This window comes from Phascolarctos cinereus, unplaced genomic scaffold (assembly GCF_003287225.1).
Source record: "Phascolarctos cinereus isolate Bilbo 61053 unplaced genomic scaffold, phaCin_HiC Scaffold_3;HRSCAF=262, whole genome shotgun sequence".
In the NCBI taxonomy this organism is placed as follows: Eukaryota; Metazoa; Chordata; class Mammalia; order Diprotodontia; family Phascolarctidae; genus Phascolarctos; species Phascolarctos cinereus.
The window spans coordinates 250,521,893-250,548,575 of NW_027555736.1; the positions used below are offsets into that span (position 1 = coordinate 250,521,893).

At 43.5% G+C, this 26,683-nt stretch overlaps 1 protein-coding gene across 4 annotated transcripts in view; it reads right to left on the reverse strand.

Moving 5' to 3' along the window:
• Nucleotides 1–26,683, reverse strand: part of ACTN1 (actinin alpha 1) — a 124,610-nt gene that overhangs the window by 16,235 nt on the left and 81,692 nt on the right. For all 4 annotated transcript variants that reach the window (XM_021004845.2, XM_021004843.2, XM_021004844.2 and 1 more), the window contains exons 4-12: nucleotides 22,309–22,395; nucleotides 21,465–21,552; nucleotides 19,669–19,747; nucleotides 17,180–17,261; nucleotides 15,171–15,256; nucleotides 6,575–6,667; nucleotides 5,533–5,763; nucleotides 3,191–3,338; nucleotides 971–1,121 (exon numbers count right to left, since the gene is read on the reverse strand). In XM_021004845.2, the coding sequence (XP_020860504.1) occupies nucleotides 971–1,121; nucleotides 3,191–3,338; nucleotides 5,533–5,763; nucleotides 6,575–6,667; nucleotides 15,171–15,256; nucleotides 17,180–17,261; nucleotides 19,669–19,747; nucleotides 21,465–21,552; nucleotides 22,309–22,395 (1,045 nt within the window). The remainder of the gene's footprint in view (nucleotides 1–970; nucleotides 1,122–3,190; nucleotides 3,339–5,532; nucleotides 5,764–6,574; nucleotides 6,668–15,170; nucleotides 15,257–17,179; nucleotides 17,262–19,668; nucleotides 19,748–21,464; nucleotides 21,553–22,308; nucleotides 22,396–26,683) is intronic.

The window sequence follows — 26,683 nt, forward strand, 5'->3', positions numbered from 1 at the left end:
ATAAATTCCAAAGCATCAATGTTTGAAAAATAAAATCAAAGAATTAAAAAGGAGAGTAAACTAGTACGCTAGTCTCCTTTGATGGAAAAGTACACGCATAAAGGTTCATCATGGGTGTGATTTTGACAAATTAAAAGAATACACAAGGCCAAAGGAATCTCCATTCAGACCAAGGAAGTCATCTCCAGTAAAAAGGAGTCCTCTCCGGGTTGGATCTTTCCTTCTCAATGAGACAGGAAATAGGAGATGGAAAATAAAGGAATCAGACATGGGCAAAAAAAACCCAAAGGCAGGCAAAATATAATTCCTCTCAGGAATAAATGACCCAGCTCTGGACTGGCTGGGGCACCAGGCATATTCCCTGACATCTAAGGGAAAAACAGTTCCAAAGCCATTGTCAAAACTAGAAGTCAGATGACCTCCATTCAAGTCCCCAATCTAACAAACATTTCCTTGCTCTGGGATCTGGGGTAAGACTTCTAACCTCTCTAGGCCTCAGTTTCTTCATCTATAAAATGGGGGTTATTATTATAATATTGTCACCACTTATCATACAAGGATTTTTGTGAGGTTCAAATGAGATAATGTAAATAAAATGCTTTGTAAATAAAAGTTCTGATTACATTAATACTCAGTAGGTATCACCTCAGGCCTTCTAAATCTGTCCCTATTCCTCTGACAGTGAAGTGGAACGTGGTCAGCAGCTCAGATCTGTACTGAAATTAGCTTTTAGACTCCGGTCTTTTGCATTCATTGTCTTCCTGCGTGGGGGCCAGTGTTCATGGACTGCAACCTCTGACGGTTTGTGTCCTTCCCATTTTGAAGACTAACTCCAAACCAAGAAGCTGCACTAGAGTTTCAAAAAGTTATAGGCACTCCCTCCCCCAATCACATCATGATTCCAGCATCCCCTGCAGGAAGACCAAGGTGGAGAAAGGGCTGGGGTGAAAGAGGAGTGAATGAATCCTACTTCAGCTCCTGTGCGATAGCAGCAATCTGTTCCACTCGGTCCTGGTGAGCAGCGAGGTCACTCTCAAAGGCCTCATGCTTCTTCAGCAAGGCCTTGATCTCGGAAAGGGTGGCTATCTCATAGTCCTTCTGCTGCAACATGGCCTCCTTGCCTAGGTTCAAGAAGGGTTTTGGTAAATCCACAGTCTCAAACAGGCTATTAAGAGGTAAATGGGGGAATATCCCTAACCCCAGATGTCACCATGAAACAACTCAGTTCATCATATGTTCTCATGCAAATCATCTATTCGAGTTCCTGTTAGTGATAAAATTCCTCCAAGAGGCCTCCGCCAACTTACTATTCATGCCCATGGTTGCCTCTTCCATGGAGCAATTATTATCTCTAGCAACTGTTTAGCATTAATTATAATGCTGTCCCAAGTTGTTTTATCATGGTCATGGGTGCATGTCTTGTTACGTTAAGGGCAGAAACAGAAGAGAGTTCTTCTGTAGCTCCCGCAGTACCCAGCACAGTTCGAAACATATGGTAGCAAGAGGTATTCAATACATGAGTAAAGGATCACTGGACCGTCTGACTACCTATTATTGGACTATACCAAACCATCATCTTCAACTAGTATGGCCATTGACCACATTCCTAAGAGAGGCTGGTTAGCTCAGTCAATCCAAAAGGTCGACTTTGTCCATGGTAACAAAGCCTTGGGATGGATAACGGGTGGGCCAGTTGTCTGTGCTCTTACATCATCCCAATCTCTGACCCTGGCCAGCCATCTTGCAAATGGGGTATATATAATGATACAGATAAAAAAAGAGAACAAGAATGGATAACCACAACCACCCCCGACTCATGGAAAGAACACTGGACTTAGAGCCAAAAATTCTGGATTTTCTTCCCAGCCCTGAATTTACAAGCTATGAACAAATCATTTAATTCTCTGGGCCTCAGTTTCCTCATCTGCACAATGGGGGTGATGACACTCGAATTACCTACCTCACAAGGTTGTTGTCAGCAAAGTACTTTGAAAATTGTAAAGCACTAGAGTAACGTGAGTCGTTATCAATATTACTACAAGAAACAAACTTGAGGTGCATGTCCCACTGATGACTGGTCATCTGTAACATCTTCAGATACTCGGGTTCAAGTTCCTCCAGGAAGCCTTCCCTGGGAGCCCTCTTCTCTCTCAGGTAAAGAAGTCTCCCAAAATTTCTCACAGTACTTTGCCTAAACTTCTCCCCCTTTGTACTTATCTCAGGCTTCTTTGTATACATGTCTTTAATCCCGTTGGTTTATCAACTCCTTAAGAACAGGGTCTGTGCCATAGCTTTGCATCGGCAGCCAGCGTCTAGCACAGTGCCTTGCACTGAGTAGGTGCTTAATCAACCAATCAATCAACAGGCATTTATTAAGCACCTACTACGTGCCAGGCACTGTAATAAATAATAAATAAAGGATGAATGAGTGAAGGAACGAAGGACGGCATGTTTCCACGTGGAAGCCAAGTGAAAATGAACTCATAGCATGCACATATCACATACCCACTTAACTCCTTCCTCCCTCTTGACCACCCCCCCACAAATGCCCCAATCTTTACAAGCCAAAATCCACTGAAAAGGCCATATAATCAACTTCATAAGGACTTGGGGAAAGGAAGGCAAGCAGACCTGGAAATATTACCACAAAGCTCAACTGTAAGATCAAATGAAGGGGTCCTTTGAACTAAGGATCCCAAAGACTCTCATACGGGGGTCCTATGAGATGGGTCTGAATTGCTATGCTCTCTGGGAGCTCTTCTCTCGGCCTCTTCTTCCAGTCCTGATACCACACTCAAATGCAGAATCTCGGGCACCACCCGGGGGAAAGAAAATCAGTGTCCATCTCTGCGCCTCAGTGACTCTCAGAGCAGAGACAAATTCTGCACGAATCACCCATGAAATAAGTATTCACGAAACACTTGCTGCCTGGCCTAGCATGTAGCTTCCCATCTAGAGATTTCAAAGAGTGTCACCAATCTCATTTTGGTTAAACGCTATGGGATAATTTGAAGGGGACTATGGGCTGAATGGAAATATTTCCCAGGTCCATTGACACATGGGAATCCAAGACCTATGTTGACAAATATTAGGAAGAAAGCAAGAAAACTAGGATCCCTTAACTTCCAAGGACCCCTGCTTCAGGGACATCATAAAAAGCAGGTCAGAATCCCTCTGAGGTTGGCCTTACCATCTGTCCAGGCTTCATGGATAGAGGCCTTCTGCCGGAACTTCTCAGCCAGGTGGTCCAGTCGCTCTAACCTCCGGATCTCGTTCAACTGCCACTCCTCATAGCCCTTCTCTGCCTGCTCCAGGCCCCCCCACGCATTATTGATATCCTGGAGGAACAGACAAAAGTAGTGTCGAAAAGGGCAGCACTTTACATCTGGACTCACTTCACTATGGGGAAAGCCCAGCTCCTAGCCCCACCTGGGCTCTGGGACACTGCCAGTTCATTCCATCACTATGGCATCAGCTGCTCGTTATCTTCCAGGGCAAGAATTCTTCTCCAACCCCACTTAACCCTCCCCACCCCACCTAGTCCCAGACCCATAACTGACACACATTCATCCATCCCTCCCACCCTAAGCTACAATGGTTTCAACAGGGAAAAAAAAAATCTGTTTCTCTTCCTGAGGCCACTTAAGCCTCCATTGGAGAGGGATTTTTCTGCATTCTTCTGGCCCCGATGGAAGACAGCAAGAAAGTACCGTCAGCAGTTAGGGCCAAGGAGGTGCTGCCTAATGGCTGAATCCTTAGTACGTGCAGAATCCAGATGGTCATAGAACCTCGGATTTGGAAGGGACCTCAGAATCCCTTCAATAACTTCTCCAATAAGTGGTCAGTCAGCCTTTGCTTCTAGATCTCCAGCTATAGTTACCCATTATTTCCTGAAGCAGCCCATTCAAATTTTGAATAGCTAACAATCAGGAAGATTTCTCTTCAAAAACAAAACCCTAAATCTGCCTCCTTCCAGTTTCCAACTATTACTCTCCAGGGCAAATGTAATCCCTCTTCCATGTGATAAACCTTCATATTCTTGAACACAGCTATCATGTTCTCCCAACCACCCTATGACCTTCTTCAGGGTAAAATAATTACCTAACACAATCATTAATAATTAGGAGCCAGTATAGACAGGGCACTATACTAGATAATAAGGAAGGGGTCTATCTACACACTATGAGACAGACAGGACAAATACATGAAAAACGCAAGTAAAGGCAAGCTGATGGGAGGTGCTATACAATACCTATATAACACACACTGATACAGTAGTTTATGAGCTACAAAGTAATTTCCTCACAATAACACCACAAAGGCAAGGAGTTAAATACCTTTTGTTCAGTCACCTTCAGGGTTTACTCCATCTTTCCTAAATCTATTATATTCTTCAAAAGCTACTCTCATAAATGGTACAAGTCTCTCTGAAATACTCAGACTAAATCAGCATTGCTTTCTTTGTACATATGGGTGGGCAGAGGGTCCATGACAATATTTAAAAAGTATAAAACATTTATTAGAAAGAGATGCCTCTAAGTTGAGTTTTTAGCAGCAGGAGAAATGCTTACTGGCTAATACTAAGCTATAATGGTCTATCCCTGAAGAAGATTTCACGGATTGCTTGGGATGAAGCATATCATTCCATATGACCCTACTGACTCATTCACAAGGAATGCAACATGTCTCCTTTCCTCATAATAATTCTTTCTTTTTTTGGGGGGGGAGGGGGAGAGGGGTGTGAGGTGGGGATATTCAAGTCACCAGCCTCACTTTCTCCTCCAGAGCTATCTAGGTCCAGTGGCCAGATACAGATCAGGATAACTGGAGATGGCCCAGGAAAGGGCACAAAAGGAAATCTGCTGTAGAGATTTGGCTAGTGTTTGGGTGAATGCAGCCAGAAACAGACTATCTAAATGCAGGTATCAAGGTCTTCATCACCAGGTAAAAAGAGGCCTGCTATGGATCATGACAGAAAACCACAGTGGCCTGAAATCCAGGAATATCACTCAGACAATCAGACTTTTGTAAAGAGGATGCCTCAGTAAAGCTTGCTTGCAAATGGGAAGAGATGGAGATTTATGATGTCATATACAATCCTCTTCTTGTGTTCTGCTATATATAGGGAAACGCTCTTTTCGGGAGTGACTTAGTCCAAAGTGTAAGAAAAAAAATGTTTAATAAAGTTTTGCTTGAACTCCTTCCCATCTTTGCAGAGGTGGGTCACTAGGGGTATGGTACATGCATATACTATCAGATTCCATTAATATATGAGTTAGTTTTGCTGACCTCTTTTTTTTCCCCCTCCCTCTTTATTTTTTTATTTCAGAGTATAGTTCTTCGGGGGAAGGGTGGACTTTGAAATTAGGTTGATACAGAAACAAGTTATCGACTGATTTAAAAATAATAATAATACTAACAATAAATTTTCGTTTGGGCCGAAAATGTCTATGTATGCTCTGAGTGTTGAGCATGACAGCAAGTCCTACTACCACGCAGCACTTTGCCCATCTCTGCCTGCCTACAACTCACCGAGACCATCTTCCCCTCAGAGGGCATGAAGGCAGGCCTGTTACTGAGTCGGAGTTTGGTTTGCAATGTGTTAAAGTTGATCTCCAACTGGCACTTTTCCTGGACCTTAGGGGGCTTGTGCAGGCGGCGGTAGTCTCGGAAGTCCTCCAGTTTCTGCTGCATGGCCTGCATGGTGTTCTCAGGGGTCCGGTTCTCCAACCACGGGACAGTGCGACGGATCCACTCCAGCAGCTACGACAGGAAGAGAGGAAAGCGTCAGAGACAGTAAGGTAGAAGGAGAGGAGGTAGGAATTGGCATCCTATCCCTTTGATACTGTCGAAACCTCACAATCCAAAACTGACAGGTAGCTTGGTGCAACAGAAATAGGAGTGGCTGGAAAATTAGAAGACCTAGGCTGAAAGTCCACCTCTGAAATTACCTATGTGACCATGAGCAAGTCTCTCTAGGCCTCAAGTTTCCTCATTTGTAAAAGGAGGTTGGACTAGATGATCTCCGAGATCTCTTCCAGGAATAGATCTGGGGTCTGAGGCGACAGTTAATGAATCCAATTTCCCCAGCACGCCTAGGCCCATTATTTAATCAGAATTCACCACCAGGTCAATTCCAAATCATACTCAACACATTCCAACAGCCTTTTCCTGGTTTACAGTGTGGGCACATGTATGTACGTACACACAAACAGGAGAGTCACTGAATCTGGAAGGGGTTTAAAGAGAAACTAGACTAGTCCCTTCATTTTATAGAAGGGGAAACTGAGGTCCACAAAGATGAAATGACTTGCTCAGGGTCATATAGTCAAGAGCTAGAGCTGTACTGTACAACTTTCATACAAAATACAAAGTTGCTCCACATAACCCTTGGCAAACTTTGATGTGATGAGTGAGCACATGCAATATCAGGATGTACCCTACTCCCACAAAATGAGGTTGGACAATGACATGAGAACAACTTTCCTTCTTGGGCTGAATCAATGGAAGACAAGTATCATTCCCCACCATGATCAGGAAAATGCCTGGGCACATGCCCCAGGCAGGGACCTACATCACTGGCCAACTTCTCATAGTCCTCCATCAGCTGCTCATTCTCCTGGTTGACTGCCAGCACCTTGCAGATCCGATTAGCTGCTGTCTCCGCCTTGCAATAGAATAGTGAGAGAGAAAGAAAAATTACTCGCACACTTGCCCCAGAATACTCATCAGAGACTAGATACGGTATTATCTGCTCCAGGGCCATCTTCATCTCACACCTAACCCCAGAAGGGTCACTGTCACCAGTCCACACAGAGATATGCAAAGTGTCCTGCTATTCCTTCTTTACCCATTCATTAATGTTGACTCTGTAGGACATGAATGGACCAGCTTCAGCTTCTATTTGGTGCTAAACAGAGATGCAAATCCAAGAGGACTGATTAGCTTCCTCATTCTAATTCCATTCCTAACTTCCCTCTGTTTTGATTAATATAAATATTAATGTTTTCCATAGTATATGACTGAAGGGTTGGTGACCCAAGTAGCACGTTCTAGGGAAGGAGAGAGGAAGAAAGCAGCCAGGGATAAAACATCTGCCCCTACATAAACTAAGCGGTGATGTGGCTAAATGAGAACTTATTAGAAGGCCAAAGAGGAAAATGTCTAAAGGAAAAGTATATATCAGCTCCCGAAGCATACACAGTTTTATTAAATAAAGGATAGTGACCAAACAGTTTTTGGATTGACTATACCTAAACAAAAACAAATGGGCTTCAACTACAGTAGGAGGGATTTAGGAAGATTCAGGATAAGGAAGAACTTCCTGAAGGTGGAAGTAATTAAATAATGTTATCAAGGCAGGTTGTAAAAATCTCCCTCCTTGTAAAGCATTTTAACTAAGACAGCTACCTACCTAGCTTTTGATTCATCTGTAATACTGAGTAGTAGAAGAAGAAGACCAGATTAGCTAGTCTTTTCAGTTGCAGAGATCTTAAGAGGAATGAATGCAAGTGGCAGAAGGTGAGATGGGGGCATGAGAAGAGGGAGAGAAAAAGGAAGGAGAATGGGGAGAGGAAAAAAAAGGGAGAGAGAAAGGAAGAGAATGGGGAAGAGAGAAGAATGAAGAAAAAAAGGAAGAGGAAGGGAAAGAAGGAAAGGAAGAAGGGCCAGGAAGAAAAGAAGAGAAAGGAAGAGGAAGGAGTGAAAAAATGGAAGGGAAGAGAGAAGAACTTGAGGGGAATAAGGGCAGTAAAGAGCTAATGGCAGATTTCTAATTCTATGTTCAAAATTTTAATGTTTTGCATAAGGCTGAAGGGAACATAAGGGTGGATGAGTCCCAGTTAATACTAATTTCTCAGAAAGGGCAAAGAATGGTGGAGCAAAAGACCCGAGCTGGAATCTTAGGACTGATATATATTATCTATAACCCTGGATAGGTTAATAATGCCCCTCTCTAGGCCTTTCTGTAAAACAAGGCTAAACTAAATGATCTCTAAAATCTGGTCTAGCTCTAAAAACCTCTGGTACCTTTATTTTCAGCCTCATCTCATCAGGCAGAAAATGTGATTCTGATAAAAGCGATAAGTAATAAGGGATGAGGGAAGCCTCTAAGGTCTTAGCATGGAATTGAATTATTCCCATTTTGGGAAAGTCAGTCTAACTCTGTATTATTAAATGACAATCTGGCTCCTGATGTTCATTTCAGTAAACTAAGTTGACATATTCATACTCAAACAAATAAAATCAGAATTTTAAAAAATGAAGCCTTTAGGATCTCTTCCTTATCTCCTCGCCCCATTGTCCTGCTTTGGTTAAAATGTATAGAAACAGGGCTGGGTAAGGGGAGATAAACCAGCCAACTGTATTTAGCCCAAAAGAACATGGAAAGTACCACCTTTGGTCAGACTTCCAGCCCAGAATTACCTAGCAATGGTACCAGGTGAAAATGCCTTTCATGTTTCTACCTTTAAAAGTTAAAGATATAGTCTATAAAGGAATCTGTGTGATTACCTTGCATTTGCTGCTTGGGTTAAACTATGCCTTGACATATTTTTACATGCAATAAAATGAGTTTAGTCCTTTTAAAAGAGCTAAGCTTCCTTCTATGTAGAAGTGGGGGAATGTGGATATAAAACATCATGTATATTATTAGATACAGTGGTGTTGTCAGCTTAACTGCTTTCTTTCTTATTCTCTACTATAAAGAATGGCTTGTTGGAGAGGGGAGGGATAGAGTAAATGAATGAATGAATGAATAAAACAAAGGTGATGGAAAAACAACTGATACCACTACATTTTTTTTCTAAGAAATGCAAAGGGATTCAGTGAGCTTCTGTTTGAGGAGATGGATTGGAATCAGTTCCAGTGACCTCCCACATGGAGAATTAGCAAGATATAATTAAAGGAAAGAAGATTTCACAGGATTTAAAACAAGGACCGGAGTGGTTTAACCTCCTCCTTTTACATATAAAAATGCAGAGAAGTAAATGATTTCTTAAAGTCTCACAAAGTGGCTGAGCCTGACTTAAAGCAAATCTTCTAAACTAGGCTATTTCTCCTATACTCTGTGCCTATACTCTGATGGTCCAGAGGCTTAGGGGTTTAAATCCTATCTGATGCCCACTAGCTGTATGATGCCAAACAGGTCACTTAATCTCTCTGAGACTCACAGTTTCCTTATCAGTAAAATGGAGACAAGTACTTTCAGTATACCCATCTAGATAACTACTGTAAGGAAAGCACTCTGTGGACTTTAAATGTGAGCTATTATCTTTATTAATATAAGGACCTCTGAGAACAGAATTGGTTAATTCTTTAACAGAAAGAACTACTTTTGAGCCCAGAGAGAAGATTTAATAGCTACGGGGAGCACATTGGTGGAGGGGCCCCAGAAAGTAGAGATTTGTTCTGAGGAGGATGTCAAAGGGAATGACTGTTCCAAAAAGGGAAACTATAGAGTGGAGCTTTATGAGCAGGGTTTTTCCTGGTTTGTAGGAAGAAGTAAACAGTATTATGAAAAAAGGATGGGAGGAAGAAAGGGAAGAAGGAAGGAGGAAAGAAGAAAAGCTGAATTTGGGGTTAGAGGAGCCAGGGTCATAGGATCATAGATTTAGAGGCGGAAGAGACCTAAGTCTAGACCTTTCATTTTATGGATAAAGAAGCTACACCATGATGCCATTCAGGTGGCTCTGGGTCCCAGAGAGATGAAGTAACTTACTTAATACAAGCAATAAGGAGCAGAACTAGAATTTGAACCCAGGTCCTCTGACTCCAGATCTGACAACTCTTCCACTCCACCAGCTAGCTAGGTGACTTTGGACAAGCCACTTCATCTCTCTAGGCCTCAGCTTCCCCAGCAGTGCAACAACAGCAGCACTCATACTACAGCAGGGATGGGACCAAGGCCTAGCCATCCTATCTAAGCATTTGGGAGGGATCAGAACATAAAGTCCCAGTCTAGTAACAGAGGCTGGAGACATAGGCAAAGGAAAGAAAACTAATACAATGGGTTAAGAGAAACCCAAGACATAAACCCAGAAGAACAGCAATATGGTGTAGTACATGGAGCAGTAGACTGGAATCAAGGGAAAACCTGAGTTCAGATCCTGCCTCAGATACTTACCAGCTCTGTGACCCAGGGAAAAATTATAAGCCTCAGTTTCCCCTAAGATCCCTTCTAGTTCTAAATCTACAATCCCACGATCCTCTGTTAAATGAGGAACATGGTCTCAGGTCCCTTCCAACTCATGATCGTAATTATAAGACCAGGTGTGTTCAAGACCTTATAGATTTAGCAAAGTAATAAGAGCTAAGTCAACAGGAATAGGAAATTATCAAAGGAACTTGGACCATCTACTAGCTGAGAAGACCAGACTGTAAGAATGAGTCCAAGTCAAGTGGGACAAAGATCTCCTGAATCCCAATCCAATGTTCTATCTAACATCATCTTGCCTCTCTATTTATACATAAACAGGTATTTGAGTGAAATTTTTTATAAGTGTACAGTCAACATCAACATTTCAAAATTTTGCTTTCTGTTCTTTTACTTTCTATTTTCATTTTGTTTGTTCGTGAAGTGAATTATCTCTATTAAGGGTTTATTGTTTTCTTCAAAAAATATTGCATTGGTGGGGTTTCTCCCCCTCCCACCCCCATCACTGTTACTGTCCACTGATTCCGTTTCCTCCCCCTTGTTAAGTATAGTCAAAGAAAACCAAGCAACAGACTGGCCACATATGACCACTAGTTTTAAGGTTTATTATAATACTGTAAATCAATTGTTTTGTATTTGTATGCTCTTTTTTCTGGGAATTTTTAGCATTCCAGTTCCAAGTCCCAAGATGAAAGCACTGTACAAGCCACTATAACTCCAGTAATTATTACTAATTCACCTGATAGCAAATAACCAAAGAGGAAACACTAACAAATGCAAATCCTCAAGAACAATCTGGAAAGATCCTTAGTATGTAGCTTTAACATTAACCTTAATATTTCTTTTAAACATCATTTTGAATTAGTCACTCATCCCTTGGTCCATGCAGATAAGATCCATATAAATATGGCAATGATCTCATCTGGATCCTAAGGTCAACGGCTTCTTGACCATCAAATCCAATGGCTCGTCTCAGTCCTGATTCTTCTTGACCTCTCTGTGAAATCTGACCACTGATCATCCTCTCCTCCTGATACTTTCTCCTTTCTGGGTTTCTCCTAACACTCCTCACTCTTGGTTCTCACCTACCTGACCACTTCTCTTAAGTCTCCTTCGCTGGATAATCATCCACAGAATATCCTCTAAGTAGGATTACCACAAGGCTCTGTCCTCGGCTCTCTTCTTTCCTCATTCTATATAATCTACATTTCCAGGCTTATTAGACAGCACTGCCCTTCACATACTACAGTGCCAGTGGGGCTGGCCTGATTTCAGTTTCTCATAAACAATACTCCATTTCCTGTCTGTGCCTTTGGCCAGGCTATTCCCCAAGCCATAGATGTTCTTCCTCTACCAGAATACTTCCACCTCTTGGAAGGGAGACAGAAGATAGCTACTTGTAACTCTAAGGCAGTATCTTCCAGTCCCTTACAAAGAAGCAAAATCTAGACCTCAAATCCTCTATGACCACTAAAAAGCTCAGCTCATATCCTAAAGGGAAGACTTGCTGAAACAAAACTGGTCACTCCTGAACTCACCCCCCAACTCTAGCGGTCATACATCACTCAAGCCCACGCATACACGTGTCGTGCCAAATTACCAATGAGCTAAATGGGGGTTGGGGGGGGAGGGGGGAAGGTGGGAAGATAAGCAGGAGAGCCAAGGAGAATAAAAGCCTAGCTTGGATAAAAGCAAATCAGCTTTTACAAGGGCTAGGCCTCACCTGCAGAGAAAAAAAATGTCAGACCAAGCCAGATGTTCTCATATGACCTTTAGCAGAAATTCAGCTCAAAGAAAGTAAAAGAGTAAAGAGAAATAAAGCTTCTGGGCAAGGGGTCAGGGTAATACAAAAGTGTCAAGTGAGGCATGAAATAATACCCTTGGCTCCCACTATTTCTCTCCTTCCCCCTCCCCCACCTATCTGTTGCCAGACAACCTTTAGGAAAAAAGCCAGGAAATTAGCTGGCTTGGCTTTGACCTTCGGAGCCCAAGTAGATTAAAGGCAGGGAAAGGGGAAGGTGCCAAGATGGCTTCTCTCCTTGGGCTTCCCAGAGTCTCATTGGAAGACTGACCTTTGGAAGGACTCCTGACCCAGGATATGAGAAGATCCCCATGACACCCAACTTTGCCCTGCACAGTGACCTTCTTGTGCCAGGAATGTGGACCAAAGGAGCATGAAATGTTTACAGCAGGAGTGGGAGGCAGGGAGAATATCACAATCAGGCTGCCACATACAAAAGAACCCCAATACTTCTCTTCCGTGCACTGCCATTGGCTATCACACAGCAAATGCTTTAGAGACAGAAAGTCAGGCAGATATGATAACAATGGTAGCCCAGGTGAGAGGGACAGCATGAGGGACAAAAGGAGAATGGATGCAAAGAAGAAAAAGGGGAAGAGAAAAAGAGGGAAGAAGCAGTAATATGAAGTGAGCTCAGCCCACAAAAACACCCCACACTGAAGACAGGAGACTACAAGGATCTCCTGTTCTTGAGTAGGGAGGTGAGTACCCTGGCAAGGATGTCTCCGAGCCTGACTTGTGCTGGCCTAAAAAAAAAAAACAGGAGAAAGGGGATGGTAAAAAAAAAAATGGTAGGGGGGGAAACAGTCTGAATAGGATAGGGGAATTTCAAAAGATGCAGAGAAGGGATAAGGAGAAACATAAAGCAGGAATGAGACAAAAAAGCTAAGTGAAAAAACTGGAAAGGAAATGTATATAGGCAGCAAATAAGAGAAATCTGTCGAGTCTGGGCTGCCCTCCCACATGTGACCATGAAGAGGGCCAAGGAGGTCCATCCAGGGGGGTAAATTGAAACTGTATTGGGCAGAGAACCACACTAAGAATAGATGTGGGCCATAATTCCCTCAAACCTTAAGTTCAAATCCTGGAGAAGAAAGGAAGGAGAACAGACAAGGGCCTGGGCAGAATGCCCCTGTCTAGGGCAAAAGTCTTCCGGGCTCCAAATGACTATAGCAGGGCAAAGGGACAGTCTAGGCTTCCCTTTCTTGGGGGAGCATCTTCCTACATAGGAAGTGCTTCAAGGCTAGGAAGGAGCAAACATTCCATCCTCTACTGGAAAAGGAACAGGATTATATGAAGGGACAGGGGTGCAAGATGAGCAGAGCTGGCAGACAGCAAAGGCTCTCATTCCCAGGGGCAGAGGGAATAGGCTGCCTTTGGCTCACTTCTTCCCTTCCCTCCTGAAAAAAGAGCTAGCACCCCCCATGGGGTAACAGGAGGTTAAGAACTAGGAGAGAACAGATACATTTGTGATCTCTCTACCAAATGCCTGATGTTTTCAGGCTAAAGGCTTCTATAAACCCCCCACCCCACTTTGAAAAGCCCATTAGATGGGCCCAGAGAAGGGTCCTGAGTTTAATGCCTAGGGATAAAAGGAAAGCAGGCATTTGAGCATTCTCTCTGAGCTCCCAGTCAAGGCAGAATCTATGGAAGTGACGGGAAAAGTCAGAAGAAACAGGAAAGTGACAGAGGGAAGAGTGAGAGGGATGGGCTGGGGAGTAATTATATCTCACCTTCTGCGCACCTGAAAAGGCGTGGCAGTAACATGAAACATAGGTCAAAATGGCCTTCTCATCCGGCCTTAGCGTGCCTACAACATCTGCACAAAGAAGGAAAAGAGGTTGAAAGGATAAAGTAAGAAGCAGCAGCACACAGAATAAAATAAAACAGTTGTGGGGAAAGAGAGAAAGGAGAGAGGAGGAGAGAGAGAGGGAGGGGTGAAAGGGAGGAGAAGAAGAGAGGAAGGGAAAGGGAGGGGGAAGAGAGACAGACAGACAGACAGACAGACAGACTGCGGGAACAGAGCAGACACAGTAGAAAAACAGACCGAAAAAGAGCAAAAAAGAGGGAAGAGCGCAGTCATGGGGAAGGGAAGAAACTTCCTATCATGCATATCAAGACGAGCCACATCAATTTCCATGAGGAGAGCAGGGAATCCAGATGAGGACATGATCAGTGAGTTCGCCCCATGGGCCAAAGCAGCAGCCCTACCTCCACAGGGGTTTCTCATCCTGGGCTCAGGGAATGCCAAGGTCATGCTGGGTTCCTTTCTTTGCCATGAGCATTTCTCCAACAAGATCACATTCTCCTGCTGCCACCTCAGTGGGGCTGGAGACAATGTCTTGTTCAGCTCCTACACCTCCTAGGTTCCAGGGAGGGGCTGCAGGTTTGTTGGTTACCTCCCTGGGTGGCCCAAAGCAGAGCTGACCGGAGGGATGTGGGATCTAGACTCACCCCCCCCAACATTATCAGACACCAATGATAGGTCAAGCCCTTAGCCTTACAGTAGAGGCATGCAGTCAGGGGCAAAAAGCTCAGAGTTTACACTCACTCCATGAGGGCAGACTGGGTAGAGGGCTGTTTATGGGACAGTATTAAGTCAAGCCAACACAATGGAAAACATGTAAGACAATCTCTCATCATGAGATCTGGAGTCATAATATTTAGGGTTTTCTTTGCAGGATGGAGGACAGAGTGAGGATTATCGTTGCAGGGTTTCTCCTGAAAAATCCAGTTGCTGAGACTGGTATTAAGTTCCCTGCCAACCAAAAGCTTGGACCCACTCAAAAGACCTGCCAACCCAGTGGAAAAATTCTACGGTCCACATTGCAGCATTCGCTGCACCTGAACACTAGCTATGGACGAGTCCCAAGAAGAGTCTATTCTTTTCACCAGTGGCCAAAGCCTCAAGCCATTTGTACCTGATTAAGAAGGGGCACTTGCCCCACAGCTTTCAGACACTGGAGAAGGAGAAGAAGGAAGGAAGGGGAAGGGGGTTGAGGGAAGAGTCAGCAGGGTAGAGCCAAGCGATGACAGCATACCTATCTGAACCAGTCCTTAATTCTACCAAAAGGGAACCAAACCACAGATACCTGTAGCTACAGGTGGGTGTTGAGGGAAGGGGGAGAAAGAAGGGGGGCGGGAAATAGTCTAGGTATTTATTAGTAGGAGGACTAAGTGTGGTATATACAGAGAGGTCTAGGCACCCCATGATACCTTTTGGGCTCCTGAGAAGGCGTGGTAGAAACTAGAAACATAGGTCATGATGGCCTTTTCATCAGGGCGGGCAGTTCCAACAATGTCTGTGGAGAAAAACCTAGAGTTAAGAAAGAGCCAATTGGTAGACTGGGTTAAGAGAGAAATGAGAGTAGGGGACAAACTGGTACCTATGCAGGATGAAAGGAGGAAGAGGAACCGAAACATCTCCTGCCATTTCTGGCCTCTGCCCCATCCTATTTGGATAACGCTATGAATGAGCTCAGGACCAGGGCATGAAAGTCTGAGGACCTAACTTGAAAACTGTGATGAATATAGAGATTCTAGTGGCAAACCCAGACCACATGTAAATTATTTAGGCCAAGAGAAGTCTTGTGTTTTATTTTTTTAAACTCAGCCCCAAGAAGACATAAAGCCAAATGTCAACCCAAAAGGAGAAACCTCCCATACCCATACATGCTGATATTAACAAAGCCAGCTACGGAGAAGTCTTCCTTACCCCTCCCCCACTCCAGCAACTGGTCACCCTATTCTTCAGGACTTGGTCAACGCTGATAGAGAACTTCACATCCTAGTAATGACTAGGACTGGGCCTCCTCATTATCCTCCCGCTTTCTCTCCTCTAGTCTGCAGCCTGGAGGCCATGTGTGGCCCTCTAAGTCCTCAAGTGCAGCCCTTTGACTGAATCCAAACTTCACAGAACAAATCACCTTAGTAAAAGGATTTTTTTTGGTACAACTTGGACTCAGTTAAAAGGCTGCACTCAAGGACCTAGAAGGCCACACATGGCCTCGAGGCCTCAGGTTCTCCACTCCTACTCTAGTCTCTAAGGAAGCAACACTTTTCCTTGCCAAGACCAACTCCCCCTCCCCACCCCACTTGTACCTTTATATATCATCTTCTGCAGTTCATCCATTTGGTAATTTCATTCACAACCCCTCCCCCTATCTCCAATCTCTCTCTATCCATTATCTTGATCCTATCTGCTATGTATATGTATATTCCAAGGATCTGTCCTGATCACCTCCATGAAGATCACACAATCCCCACATCTATTCCTCACCTCCAGTCTAACATATCAACCGCTTATTGAACATCTCCACTTAGCTATCTCAGAGGCATCACAAATTTAAAAAGTAAAAAATTGGAATTCATGGTCAACCCCTACCCCAGTCCAAACTTTTTCCCAACTGACCTATTTCTATTCAAACACTATCATCCCCCTTCAGTCATTCAGGTTGGCAACTCTGAAATTATTTTCAACTCCTCCTTACCCCTCACTCCCCATGCCCAGTCATTTACCAAGTTCTGTTGAGTCTACTTCTCGAAATCACCCACAACCAAACCCTTCTCTCACATATTGCACCCCACTGTAACCTCCCTAGTTTGGGCCTCGCCACCACTGCATGAGCCTCCAATAGCTCCCTATTGCCTCCAGGATAAAATCCAAATTCCTTTGACATCTAAAGGCTTTCCCAATCTGGCTCCAAAATTATCTTCCCAGACTGCCACATTCCTCCCCACCCACCCATTCATTCTACAACCTACCCGAACTGACCTACCTCCTTTTCCCTCTGTATAACATTCCATCTTCTGTCTCCCCTACTTATCATGCTCTAATCACTTCTACCCCTTGCAATCCCTTCGAGGTTCAGCTCAGGTGCTACCAAGCCTTTCCCAAGCCCCCAGTTGTTTGCGCCCCTCTCCTCACATATACCAACATTACTTTGTATTTACTTTTTCATATACTTTATATTTGTCTATCTGTGTACATATCATGATTTTGTCAATGTATCCCGAGGTCCTAGAACAATACCTAGAAACATAGTCCTAGAACATAGAGGGTATTTAATGACTGTTAGCTGGACTGACTCAAATGACTACAGTAAAGGAGAAGAGTGAATAAACAGTTCAGAGTCCCTCTGACAGCTTGTTATGTATATCAGGGTGAAGGAAGGGAAATCAAGGAAAGATCTGGTGAGGTTTAAAAAAGAAAAAAGCTTTGTTACCTTCTGCATCCAGCATCTTTGGGATATCCAGATACTTCTCTGCCACATCAAAAGCTGTATTTAGGTTTGTGAGTGGATCATCCTAATGGGAAGGGAGGGAAGAAAAGCAAAGGCATGATGTGAGAACCTGAGGAAGCACTGGCCAGCCCCTCTCTGTACAGGGAGCAAGAAGGAAGAGAAGGGCTGGCTGGCTCTACTGAATGGGGTCATGCCACACATGGGTTACTGCCTCTGAGTAAATCTCTCTCTCACTCTCTCTCTCTCTCTCTCTCTCTCTCTGACACACACCCATGGACTGGTGAGGGCCATTCAAATCCAGCTCTATGTGTATTTTTCCTCCAGGATGGGCAGTCCTTTGGATTCTAGCCTTGCCAATGGAAACCAAGATACTCAGAAGCAGCAGATTTATCAAGGAATCCTATTTAATTGATTAACAGGGCTTTCCGGTGGTGCTAGATAAGAATGGCCATGTTGCTGGTTTGCTAAGTAGCCACCAGGGGGTGCTGTAAGAGCAGCTTTCTCAATACGGCAGTATACCTAAGGATTTGGTCAATCAAAAAATTAGGCGAGAAGGCAAAGCTTTCATATTGCACCAAGTCCCAAGAATTATCCATAGGGTGATCTAATGATATGCTAAAAAGAGCATTGGACTTGGAGGTTAAATACAAGCTGAAACTACTGGCTGGGTACCTATGGACTTAGTGTCTCTAAGATCACTTGTCACTGGGCAGGTCACTTTACATAAACCTCAGTTTTATTCCTTGGGTATAATGTATACACAACTTACTGCAGAGTTCTCACGAGAAAAGGGCTATGCAAAGTGTCAGACAAAGATGAGCTAATATCATCAGGTTAGGAGGTAACAGATGATGAAAGGTCTGGGTTATGACTTGGACTCCCTTGCCTCCCAAGGCCTCAGTTTTTTCAACTAGGGAATAGGGAGAAATGGCCATTCCCTCTCATACTGAATAACTGAATTTGTAAAGGAAGAGTAAGGGGTCTGTCTTCCTTGCCTAACAGGACATCTTTTGCCTCCTTGAGAAAGCTTAAATTCAGTTTTACAGGGAGTTGATGGATTTCTTTTTGATGACTCCTTCATGGCCTAAAAAAATAATAAGCCATTTCATTAGTCTATGCTTCAGTTTCTCCATATGCAAAATAGGAATCTCAAGCTTTTTCCTCACAGGGAAGTCTGGGGGTGAAGTTCATGTCCTAGAACAACCACATTGGCCTCTTTAAAGGAGGAAGCTGATTAAAATAACCAGAAGTAGCCAGATCTGTGGAAATAGTACAACAAATCAGAGGTTCTTCACCTTTTTTTGTGTCATGGACCCATTCATTTGGCAATATGATGAAGCCTATGGGCTCTTTCTCAGAAAAATGTCTTTAAATAATTGGAGAAAATTCCATATTTCAGTTAGAAGTTAGTGAAAAATAAGGATGTATTTTTTTTCCTATCCAAGTTCCCAGGCCCTCTGAAATCTATCCACAAATCCTTTTTCGGGGGGGAAAGGGGGGGTGTGCAGGGGGAGGAAAGAATATGAACCAAGGTCAGGAATCCCCGCAATAAAAGCTATTTTCCCAACTGTGTCTCTAAGATCTCATAACCCCACTCCCAGCTGCTTTCTTTTCAAGTATACTCCTTTGGGAATCTTAATGGCTTGGCCCAGGTAAGTCACTTTTCATCATCTGGCCTGGCCAGAAGTATTGCTGCTAATAAGGAGTAAGCACCCCTTCCAAGCACTGCCTCTCAGGTCAGGTTTATAGTCCAACCTGGTCCTAGCTGCAACCACAATCATTTCCATATGTACTCATTTCATGTATCCTTGTTTATGCTATTAACATTCTGACAGTGATAACTCACTGATAGCGCTTGATTTAAATCAACAAAACAAAACTCTTTTTGATGTCTCATTCAAATTCCTCCTGATTTGTGACAGAGCTCCCCACATGTGAGCACATTGTGAAGTGACACCCACCCTCTACACCCCCAGCTCTAAGGATAGAAAGCCCTGACGGGGACTCAGAGATCTCTGGAGAAGTCACTACAAGCTGTGGGCTTACGAAGGAGTACGGTAAGTGGTATATGGTAGCAGGAACCATTATTATAATAATTAATGGGGTTGTCACTAATGGTTTAGATTGGCACCCACTCGAAGGCAAAGGTCGCATGATGCGGAGTACAGAGCCTAGAAGGGTACCAGGTGCAATCATGCACTTGAAGAATACCACCAATGACAAGTTGTTCCTCAGGAAACCTCTCCCTCTTTCCTTCACACACGTGGGGGCTTCAGACTCTGAAACATTCTGTCTTGTTCTGTTTTGTTGTCTCAAAGTGGGATGGTTTTCTCTCTGGATTCCACCCCAACAGTCAACTGATTAAAAGCATTTTTTTCTTTTTCTTTTTCCCCACTGAATTTGTAGGGCTAATGTCACTGCTGACAGAAGGGAGGATTTCTAACATTCGCCTTCAAATTGTCATTCAGTACCTTCCGCAGCTTCCCGTAATCGATGAGTTCTGGCCGGTGTCTGTGAATCAGTGCGCAGAACCCAAGGCCATCTTTCCAGCTGTAGAGGAGAGAAAGAATGAATTACAGAGGGGCAGCTAGGTGGCACAGAGGATAGAGCTCCAGCCTTGGAGTCAGGAGGATCTGAGTTCAAATCCAGCCTCAGACACACTTGACACTTTACTAGCTGTGTGACCATAGGGAAGTCACTTAACCCCGACTGCCTCACAAAAAAAAAAAAAAAAGAACGAATCAGAAATGTGTAAGGAGAGGGTGGCAGTCAGAGTCAGTGACAGTAGATGAGGGACCATAGGGTCATAGGAGCATAGTGTTAGAGAGAGAAAGGATCTTAGAGATCTTTGAGTCCAACTCTCATTTTACAAATGATGAAATGAGGCCCAGAGAAGTTGTGACTTGCCTAAGGTCACACAGCTAGTTAAGTATCTGAGGTAGGATTTGAACCCAGGTCTTACTGCTTCCAGGCCAGCATTATATCCAATACTCCATGCTGTCTCTCTTGGATGGGGAGAAGAAAAGTCTGGGCAGGAAGATTGAGGCACCTTTCCTTTAACATATTTTTAAATGTTTTATTAAAAGCTGAACACTATCTAATTCAACTAACTAAACTTGATTAATGACTATTTACATGTAAATTAATAACTTTTAATGCATAAAAGATAATTTTTTTTCAGTTAATCCCTCTAAGACCATCCTCATTATAATTCTTTATTTATAGCTGAGTGGTCTATATGGCATCCACACTGACCATGTGTAAGTCATCATATGAGCGTCCCTTATTTTCAAGATGGGTGAGGGGCAAGTCAAAGACTGAGAAACAGAAGAGGGAAGAGGACTACCATTTCCCAATCCAACCCCATCTCCAATTTTTAATAACCTGATGTCCAGGAAACCAAGAGTACAAATTGCCTACTCTTCCCAACACCATCTCTTTGCAGATACTAAGAGCTCTCTGTATGTGATAAGTTGAATTGAATTGTATTATATCTCCCTGCTCCAACCCCCTTCTGCTATGCTATGTAAATACACTGTTCCAGGGGGTCTAGGCCAAGATTATCATCCATCTCAAAAAATGTGTAATGGGGGCAGCTAGGTGGCGCAGTGGATAGAGCACCGGCCCTGAATTCAGAAGGACCTGAGTTCAAATCCGGCCTCAGACACATAACACTTACTAGCTGTGTGACCCTGGGCAAGTCACTTAACCCCATTGCCTAGCTAGCTAGCTAGCTAGCTAGATAGATAGATAGATAGATAGATAGATAGATAGATAGATAGATAAAACAAAAAAAAGTGTAATGAACATGTGCTAAACACTAAAGGAGATAGCAAAGAAATATAACAATCTTCCCAACAGATAGTCTTTCTAAGAATATATGTTCAGTACTTTCCACTTCCTTCCTTGCAGAAGTAAAAGATTATGGTTGTGGAATAGTGTATATAACCTCAGCCTTTTTCCAATATGCTAGCTAATTTTACTGATCTGGGGTTTTTTTTCTCCTTTTTTCCTCTTTGTTACAAGAGATAGGTTTTGGGAAAGAAGTGGGAAGGGCTATATTAGGAAATGCAGGTGTTATTTTAAAAGTTAATATCCATTTATTTTTGAAAATAGAAGCCTTTTCAATACTCCGTACATACCCCCAAAGAATCTCTGCTTAGACTAGCCCAATGTAGCTGGGGTGGGGGGAGAATTCAACAGCACCTTGGTCAAAACAGCCTAGTTAGGATTGTGAGGACATTCATGTAACATGTATGTCACATACCTGATGTGGAAGTTCTGAATGTTTACATTTTTATATGGAGCCGTCTTCCTCTGACACCATAGCAGCAGCCCTTCCTTTGCTGATGTCTCTGTGAAGTGGACAAAATGGGAGAAAGGGGCAAGTGAGTTGGTGCTAGTGAATAGATACGCATATACAAGGGTCACTGCGGACAGTAACATGTCGCCCCCCATTACGATGGCTAGTGGAGCCATCTCCCACCTTTGATTCCACCACAATCCCCTTCTCTCTGAAATGGGATTCCCACCTCTTCACCTATAACAAGGCACTAAGACTTTTAGGAGAGGTTTGAGAGGGGACCCCATTACCTTGAATATTGTCTTGTATCTCCCCTACCTCAAATCAGCCCCACCAATCCGAAAGGGTCATGGGGCTGACTTACCCATATGGAGAGTGGGGGTGGAGTGGATGGGGAATGTTGTTAAGAGCAGTACGTGGAGTACTTTCCTACTGTACAGACATAGTATCAATAGAACTTAAAGCCTAGTGGGTCCGGTCAATACCACTATATCACTACCAGTCATGCATCTCTTTTTTCTACTCTGTAACAACTACCATGAACATAACCAGATGTGGTATGGAAAGGGGTTAACCTCCCCATTCCCCTTCCCTAAATAGTATCATTTATCCAGAATGAACCTTCAGCATAACACAAATAGTGAGTAAAAGTGAAAAGATCCAGGTTATCATCATACATCTCAGTGTGCCCAGGTACTATCTGGGAAAGCTCCCCAGGATGTATGCATAGAAGATGAAGAGAGAGGTGGAAAAGGTCAACATTTGGGGCAAATGTGAGAAGAGCGGGGGGGATGAACCCCAGCCATACCTTCCACTGAGATATCCTGAATAGCAAAGCGAAGGATGATGGTCCAAATCATCCCTAGGGTCATTTTCACATTCCCATCCACAATTTCTGCAGAAAGAAGAGCAGACAAATATTAGACTGGATACCTCCTGGTCTCAGACAAGTAAACAAACAAGTGAAACTGACTAGAGACTACAAGTGTTTTGTGTTAGGAATATCTGACCCCAGGAATCAGGGCTAGAAAACCAGGACACTCCCTACACTCAGCTATACTTTGACATGTGGGTTCTGGGTTTGCTAAGGGTTCTGGGGACTAGGTTGGAGAGATACAACAGTACCAGGAAATTAATCTAAATGATTCCATCTTATTCCCACAAGTCACATATACTGTTCTTTGGCAGGATAATTCCTAATCTGGGAGCATGGATTTAGAGCTAGAAGTGACCTCAGAGGTCATCTGGCCCATCCCAACCCCTAAGGCACAGAGAGGCACTCAAATGGACTTGTCCAAGGTCACCACGGGTAGTCCAAGTAGACGACAGGGAGTCACGTCAGAGTCAGGATTTGAACCCAAGTTCTCTGATTCCAAAACCTGTGTTTTTCCACTACACAAAGACAGATGCCAAAGAAGCCAGGATACAAGCATGGCAGAGTTGCTGCTACCTCCACTGAAGCAACTAGGTGGTGCCGTGGATAGAGTTTCCAGGCCGGGGGTCAGGAAGACCCAAGTTCAAATCCGGCCTCAGACACTTACTGGATGCGTAACTATAGGCAAGTCATTTAACCTTTGAGTGCCTCTGCTTGCTCATCTGTAAAACGGTGATAATAACAGCATCAGGCTTATAGGATTGTTGTGAAACTCAAATGAGATAATATTTGTAAAATGCACTTAGCACAGTGCCTGGAACATAGCAGGTGCTATATAAATGCTTATTCTCTTTCCCTTTTTGCCTTCAAAGCTAGGCCTCTGCTCAGATCATGTGGTAAGAAGAACAGGGAAGGAGGGAAAAAAGGGAAGAGTAAAGGCTGAGAAGGACATTTCCCCCAAAAAGGTGCTGATAGAGGGCCCTTGATAACACAAACACCAAGAGATGGGGCTGATGGCCTGAAGTGATCTGGGAGATGCTCCGAGTCCTTTTTTTTTCCACTTCTGTGTCTAGTTTACATTCCTTCCTCCCTTCAACTTTTTTTTTAGAATCTCTACTTTTCTTTAAAGCTCATACGAAGCTTCACCTTCTCCACGAGGTCTTGCTGGATTTGCCCCAGCTACTCCCTATCTCTCTCTTGAAATGACCTTGTATTTATAGATGTACAAATTTTTTCCTCCAATAAAATGTAAATTTGTTGAGGACAAGGATTGTTTCACTTTGGTCTTTTTGCCTCCAGCATCTGGCATTCGTTAGATAATTAATAAATACTTATTGATGAATGGACCCCATCCTCCATAGATGAGCATGAGAGTCACTTAAATTCCACACTTAAAATTCCAAGGCTGGGCCTTAACTTCGCACGCACCAGTGCAAAGCCATGCCTGGGATACAGCCTTAAAACTTACTGTAATTTTGATGCTGGAAGGGATGAGACCATCTGATTTAAACCCTTCATTTTACAGCTACAGCAACGAAGGCCCAGTAAGGTTAAGTGCTTTGCCACAGCTAGTCATGCTTTCCAAGTATTCTTTCCATATTGTCTTTTATAGGAGCAGGCTAAAGATTTCACCTTGTCCACACTTTGCCAGGAGTCGGGCCTACAGCAGAGGCAGGAGGATCACATATGTCAAAAAATCTGAGGTTGCAAAGATTTCCACCAAGAATCTAATCTCTGCTTCCTTCCTGCCCACTGGCTAGGCTGCAGTTCACAGGGGTCAAAGGTTGCTCATAAACCTAGCCAGGCAGTATCCCTCCCTAATAAATGAAGTATGGGAAGGGATGCAGAAATCATCTACTTAAGGCTGCTAACGGCAGAGGGCAGTGTTTCCTACGGGCTCACCCTGAAATGGATACTATATAAAGAAGGGGGAAACCACTAGCCTTGTCCTTGCTATGGTCCACACAAGTATCTTTTTATAGAATACTTTATGATTCACAGAAAGTGTCCTTTGTAACCACCACTATCCCCATTTTGCAGATCAGAAGAAGGAAGTTCGTTGAAGGTTAAGACATTCAACACTAAAAATTGTGGTCCATCAATGTAACAAACTATTAATATGCAATAAGAAATGGAACCTCATGAACACACGGGAGAGCACGGAAGACCTGTGAATTCATGCAAAATGAAACTAGGGCCATGAAAACAATACCCACAATGACTCCACCAATGCCAATGGAAAAAAATATCCACTGAACAAGTGAAAATGAATGTTGAAAAATTACAAAGAACAAGTTTCGCCCCAAAGAAGAGAGATGATAAGGTAACTCCCCCTTTCCTTGCTGAAGTGGAGGGGGGGGGAGGAAGGGGCAATATTCACAGGGGTGTACAAAAGCAGTCAATTGCTTTTAAAATTGCTGAGGAACATACATAGACAAATGCAAAATGCTAAGCAGCAAGAAAAACAGAGGATCACAGAAAGTTAGAATGTCAGAACACGATGCCAACCTGCTCCCAGTAGAGGGGAAAGCAAAGGCTGAGACATGACTTGCTTCAGATCATGCAGCTTGCATGTGGCGGGGCTCGTTTTTTTTTAACTCTATTCCATTGCCCCACAATGCCTCCCTTCATTCTGTCCACGATGGTCAGCACAATGCTGTTCTACTAAAAGTCTGAGTATCATTACCTGGGCTGTCAAGTGAAACCAAACAGTGTTCTCAGTAAACCAGCCATGCAGATCTGCTAAGCCTTCCTGCCCCTTCACTAACCAACATCCTCTAGCCTGGGGGGAAAGAAGACAAGGGCCTCCTGCCCATTTGCACTCCAGGGTCAGCCACAGCCCTCTAACCTAGAGGCTATATTTCTATTTTCTCCATCCTTTTAATCCTTCCAGTGTGATTATTAGAGGCACAAGAGCATATATTTGGAGCTGGAAGGGACCTAAAGAAAATCTAGACCAAGTGTTTTTAATTTTGATGAGAAAACAAAGGCCAAGAGAGGTTATGTGACAATTCCAAGGTTACATAGGTAGTTAGTGTCAGGTGGGATTTGAACCCAAGTCCTCTTACTCTAGGTCAGTGCAGCTAGGTGATGCAGTGGATAGAGTGCTGGGCTTGGAGTCAGAAGGATTCCTCTTTCTGAGTTCAAATCTGGCCTCAGACACTTACTAGCTGTGTGACCATGGGCAAGTCACTTAACCCTGTTTGTCTCAGCTCCTCATTGTAAAATGAGCTGGAGAAGGAAATGGCAAACTACTGTAGTATCTTTGCCAAGAAAAAATCCCAAATGGGGTCACCAAGAGTCAGACAGTACTGAAAATGACTGAGCAACCTCTTACTCTAAAGCCAGTGCAGTTTCCCAAATACTCCAGCTCATCTCCACGCTTTTGCAAGGATGGTCCCCCCATGCCTGGAATACCCAGCCCCCTCACCTCCACCTCTCAGCCCTTCTGGTTTCCTTCAAGATTCCAGTCAATTCCTACCTTCAGCAGAAACCCTTTCCCAGTTCCCACAGCTGCTCATATTAACTTCCATCTATTCTATGTATATCTTCTATGTACCAAGTTATTTACATGTTATCTCCCTCATCAGAATATATGCCTCCTGAGGGCAGGAGCTTATTTTTGTCTTTATTTTTATCGCCAGCATGTAAGTGCTATACAGTATCTGGAATACAGTTAAGTACTTAATAAAGGTTTGTGGCTGACTGACTTTTCAACTACTCCACTGCTAAGGAAAGGAGGCAGAAAGAAGCAAGTGTAGGGAAAGGAATATTCTACCCCACACTAAACATATCTCAAGCAAAGATGGATTTCCCAAGACAACTACAGCCTGAAAGCCAACACCCTCTTCATTAAAAGAGACGGAATTGAATGCTGTCTCAAGGATGGTACCAGGCATTTTCCCAAAGGCCAAGTTACCAGACCCACTGTGCTGACTTCTTTATCACTCCTCACTACATACACAGCCCCTACTAGAGAAGCTCAGCCTTGCACAGAAGACAACTGGACACACTCTTTCATCACCTAAGCAATTAAAAAAAAAGGCCCCCCCAAAAATATCTCAAGAGATTACTGGCTCCAACAGCATCTGTGGAATTTCTCACTATAGTTAGAGAAAATTTTCCAGTGGAAAGTATAGAGCTGTGTAAGGTGGTGAGCAGTGAGATACCTTGAATTAGTAGCTCCGTATGATACGCCGACCCACAGTCTCATCTCATTGACTAACCCGCCCTTATATGGTCCCAAACTGGCTGTCTATCCCTTTGCTTCTAGGGATGGTAGATTCCAGTTTTCAGACTTATCTCAGAA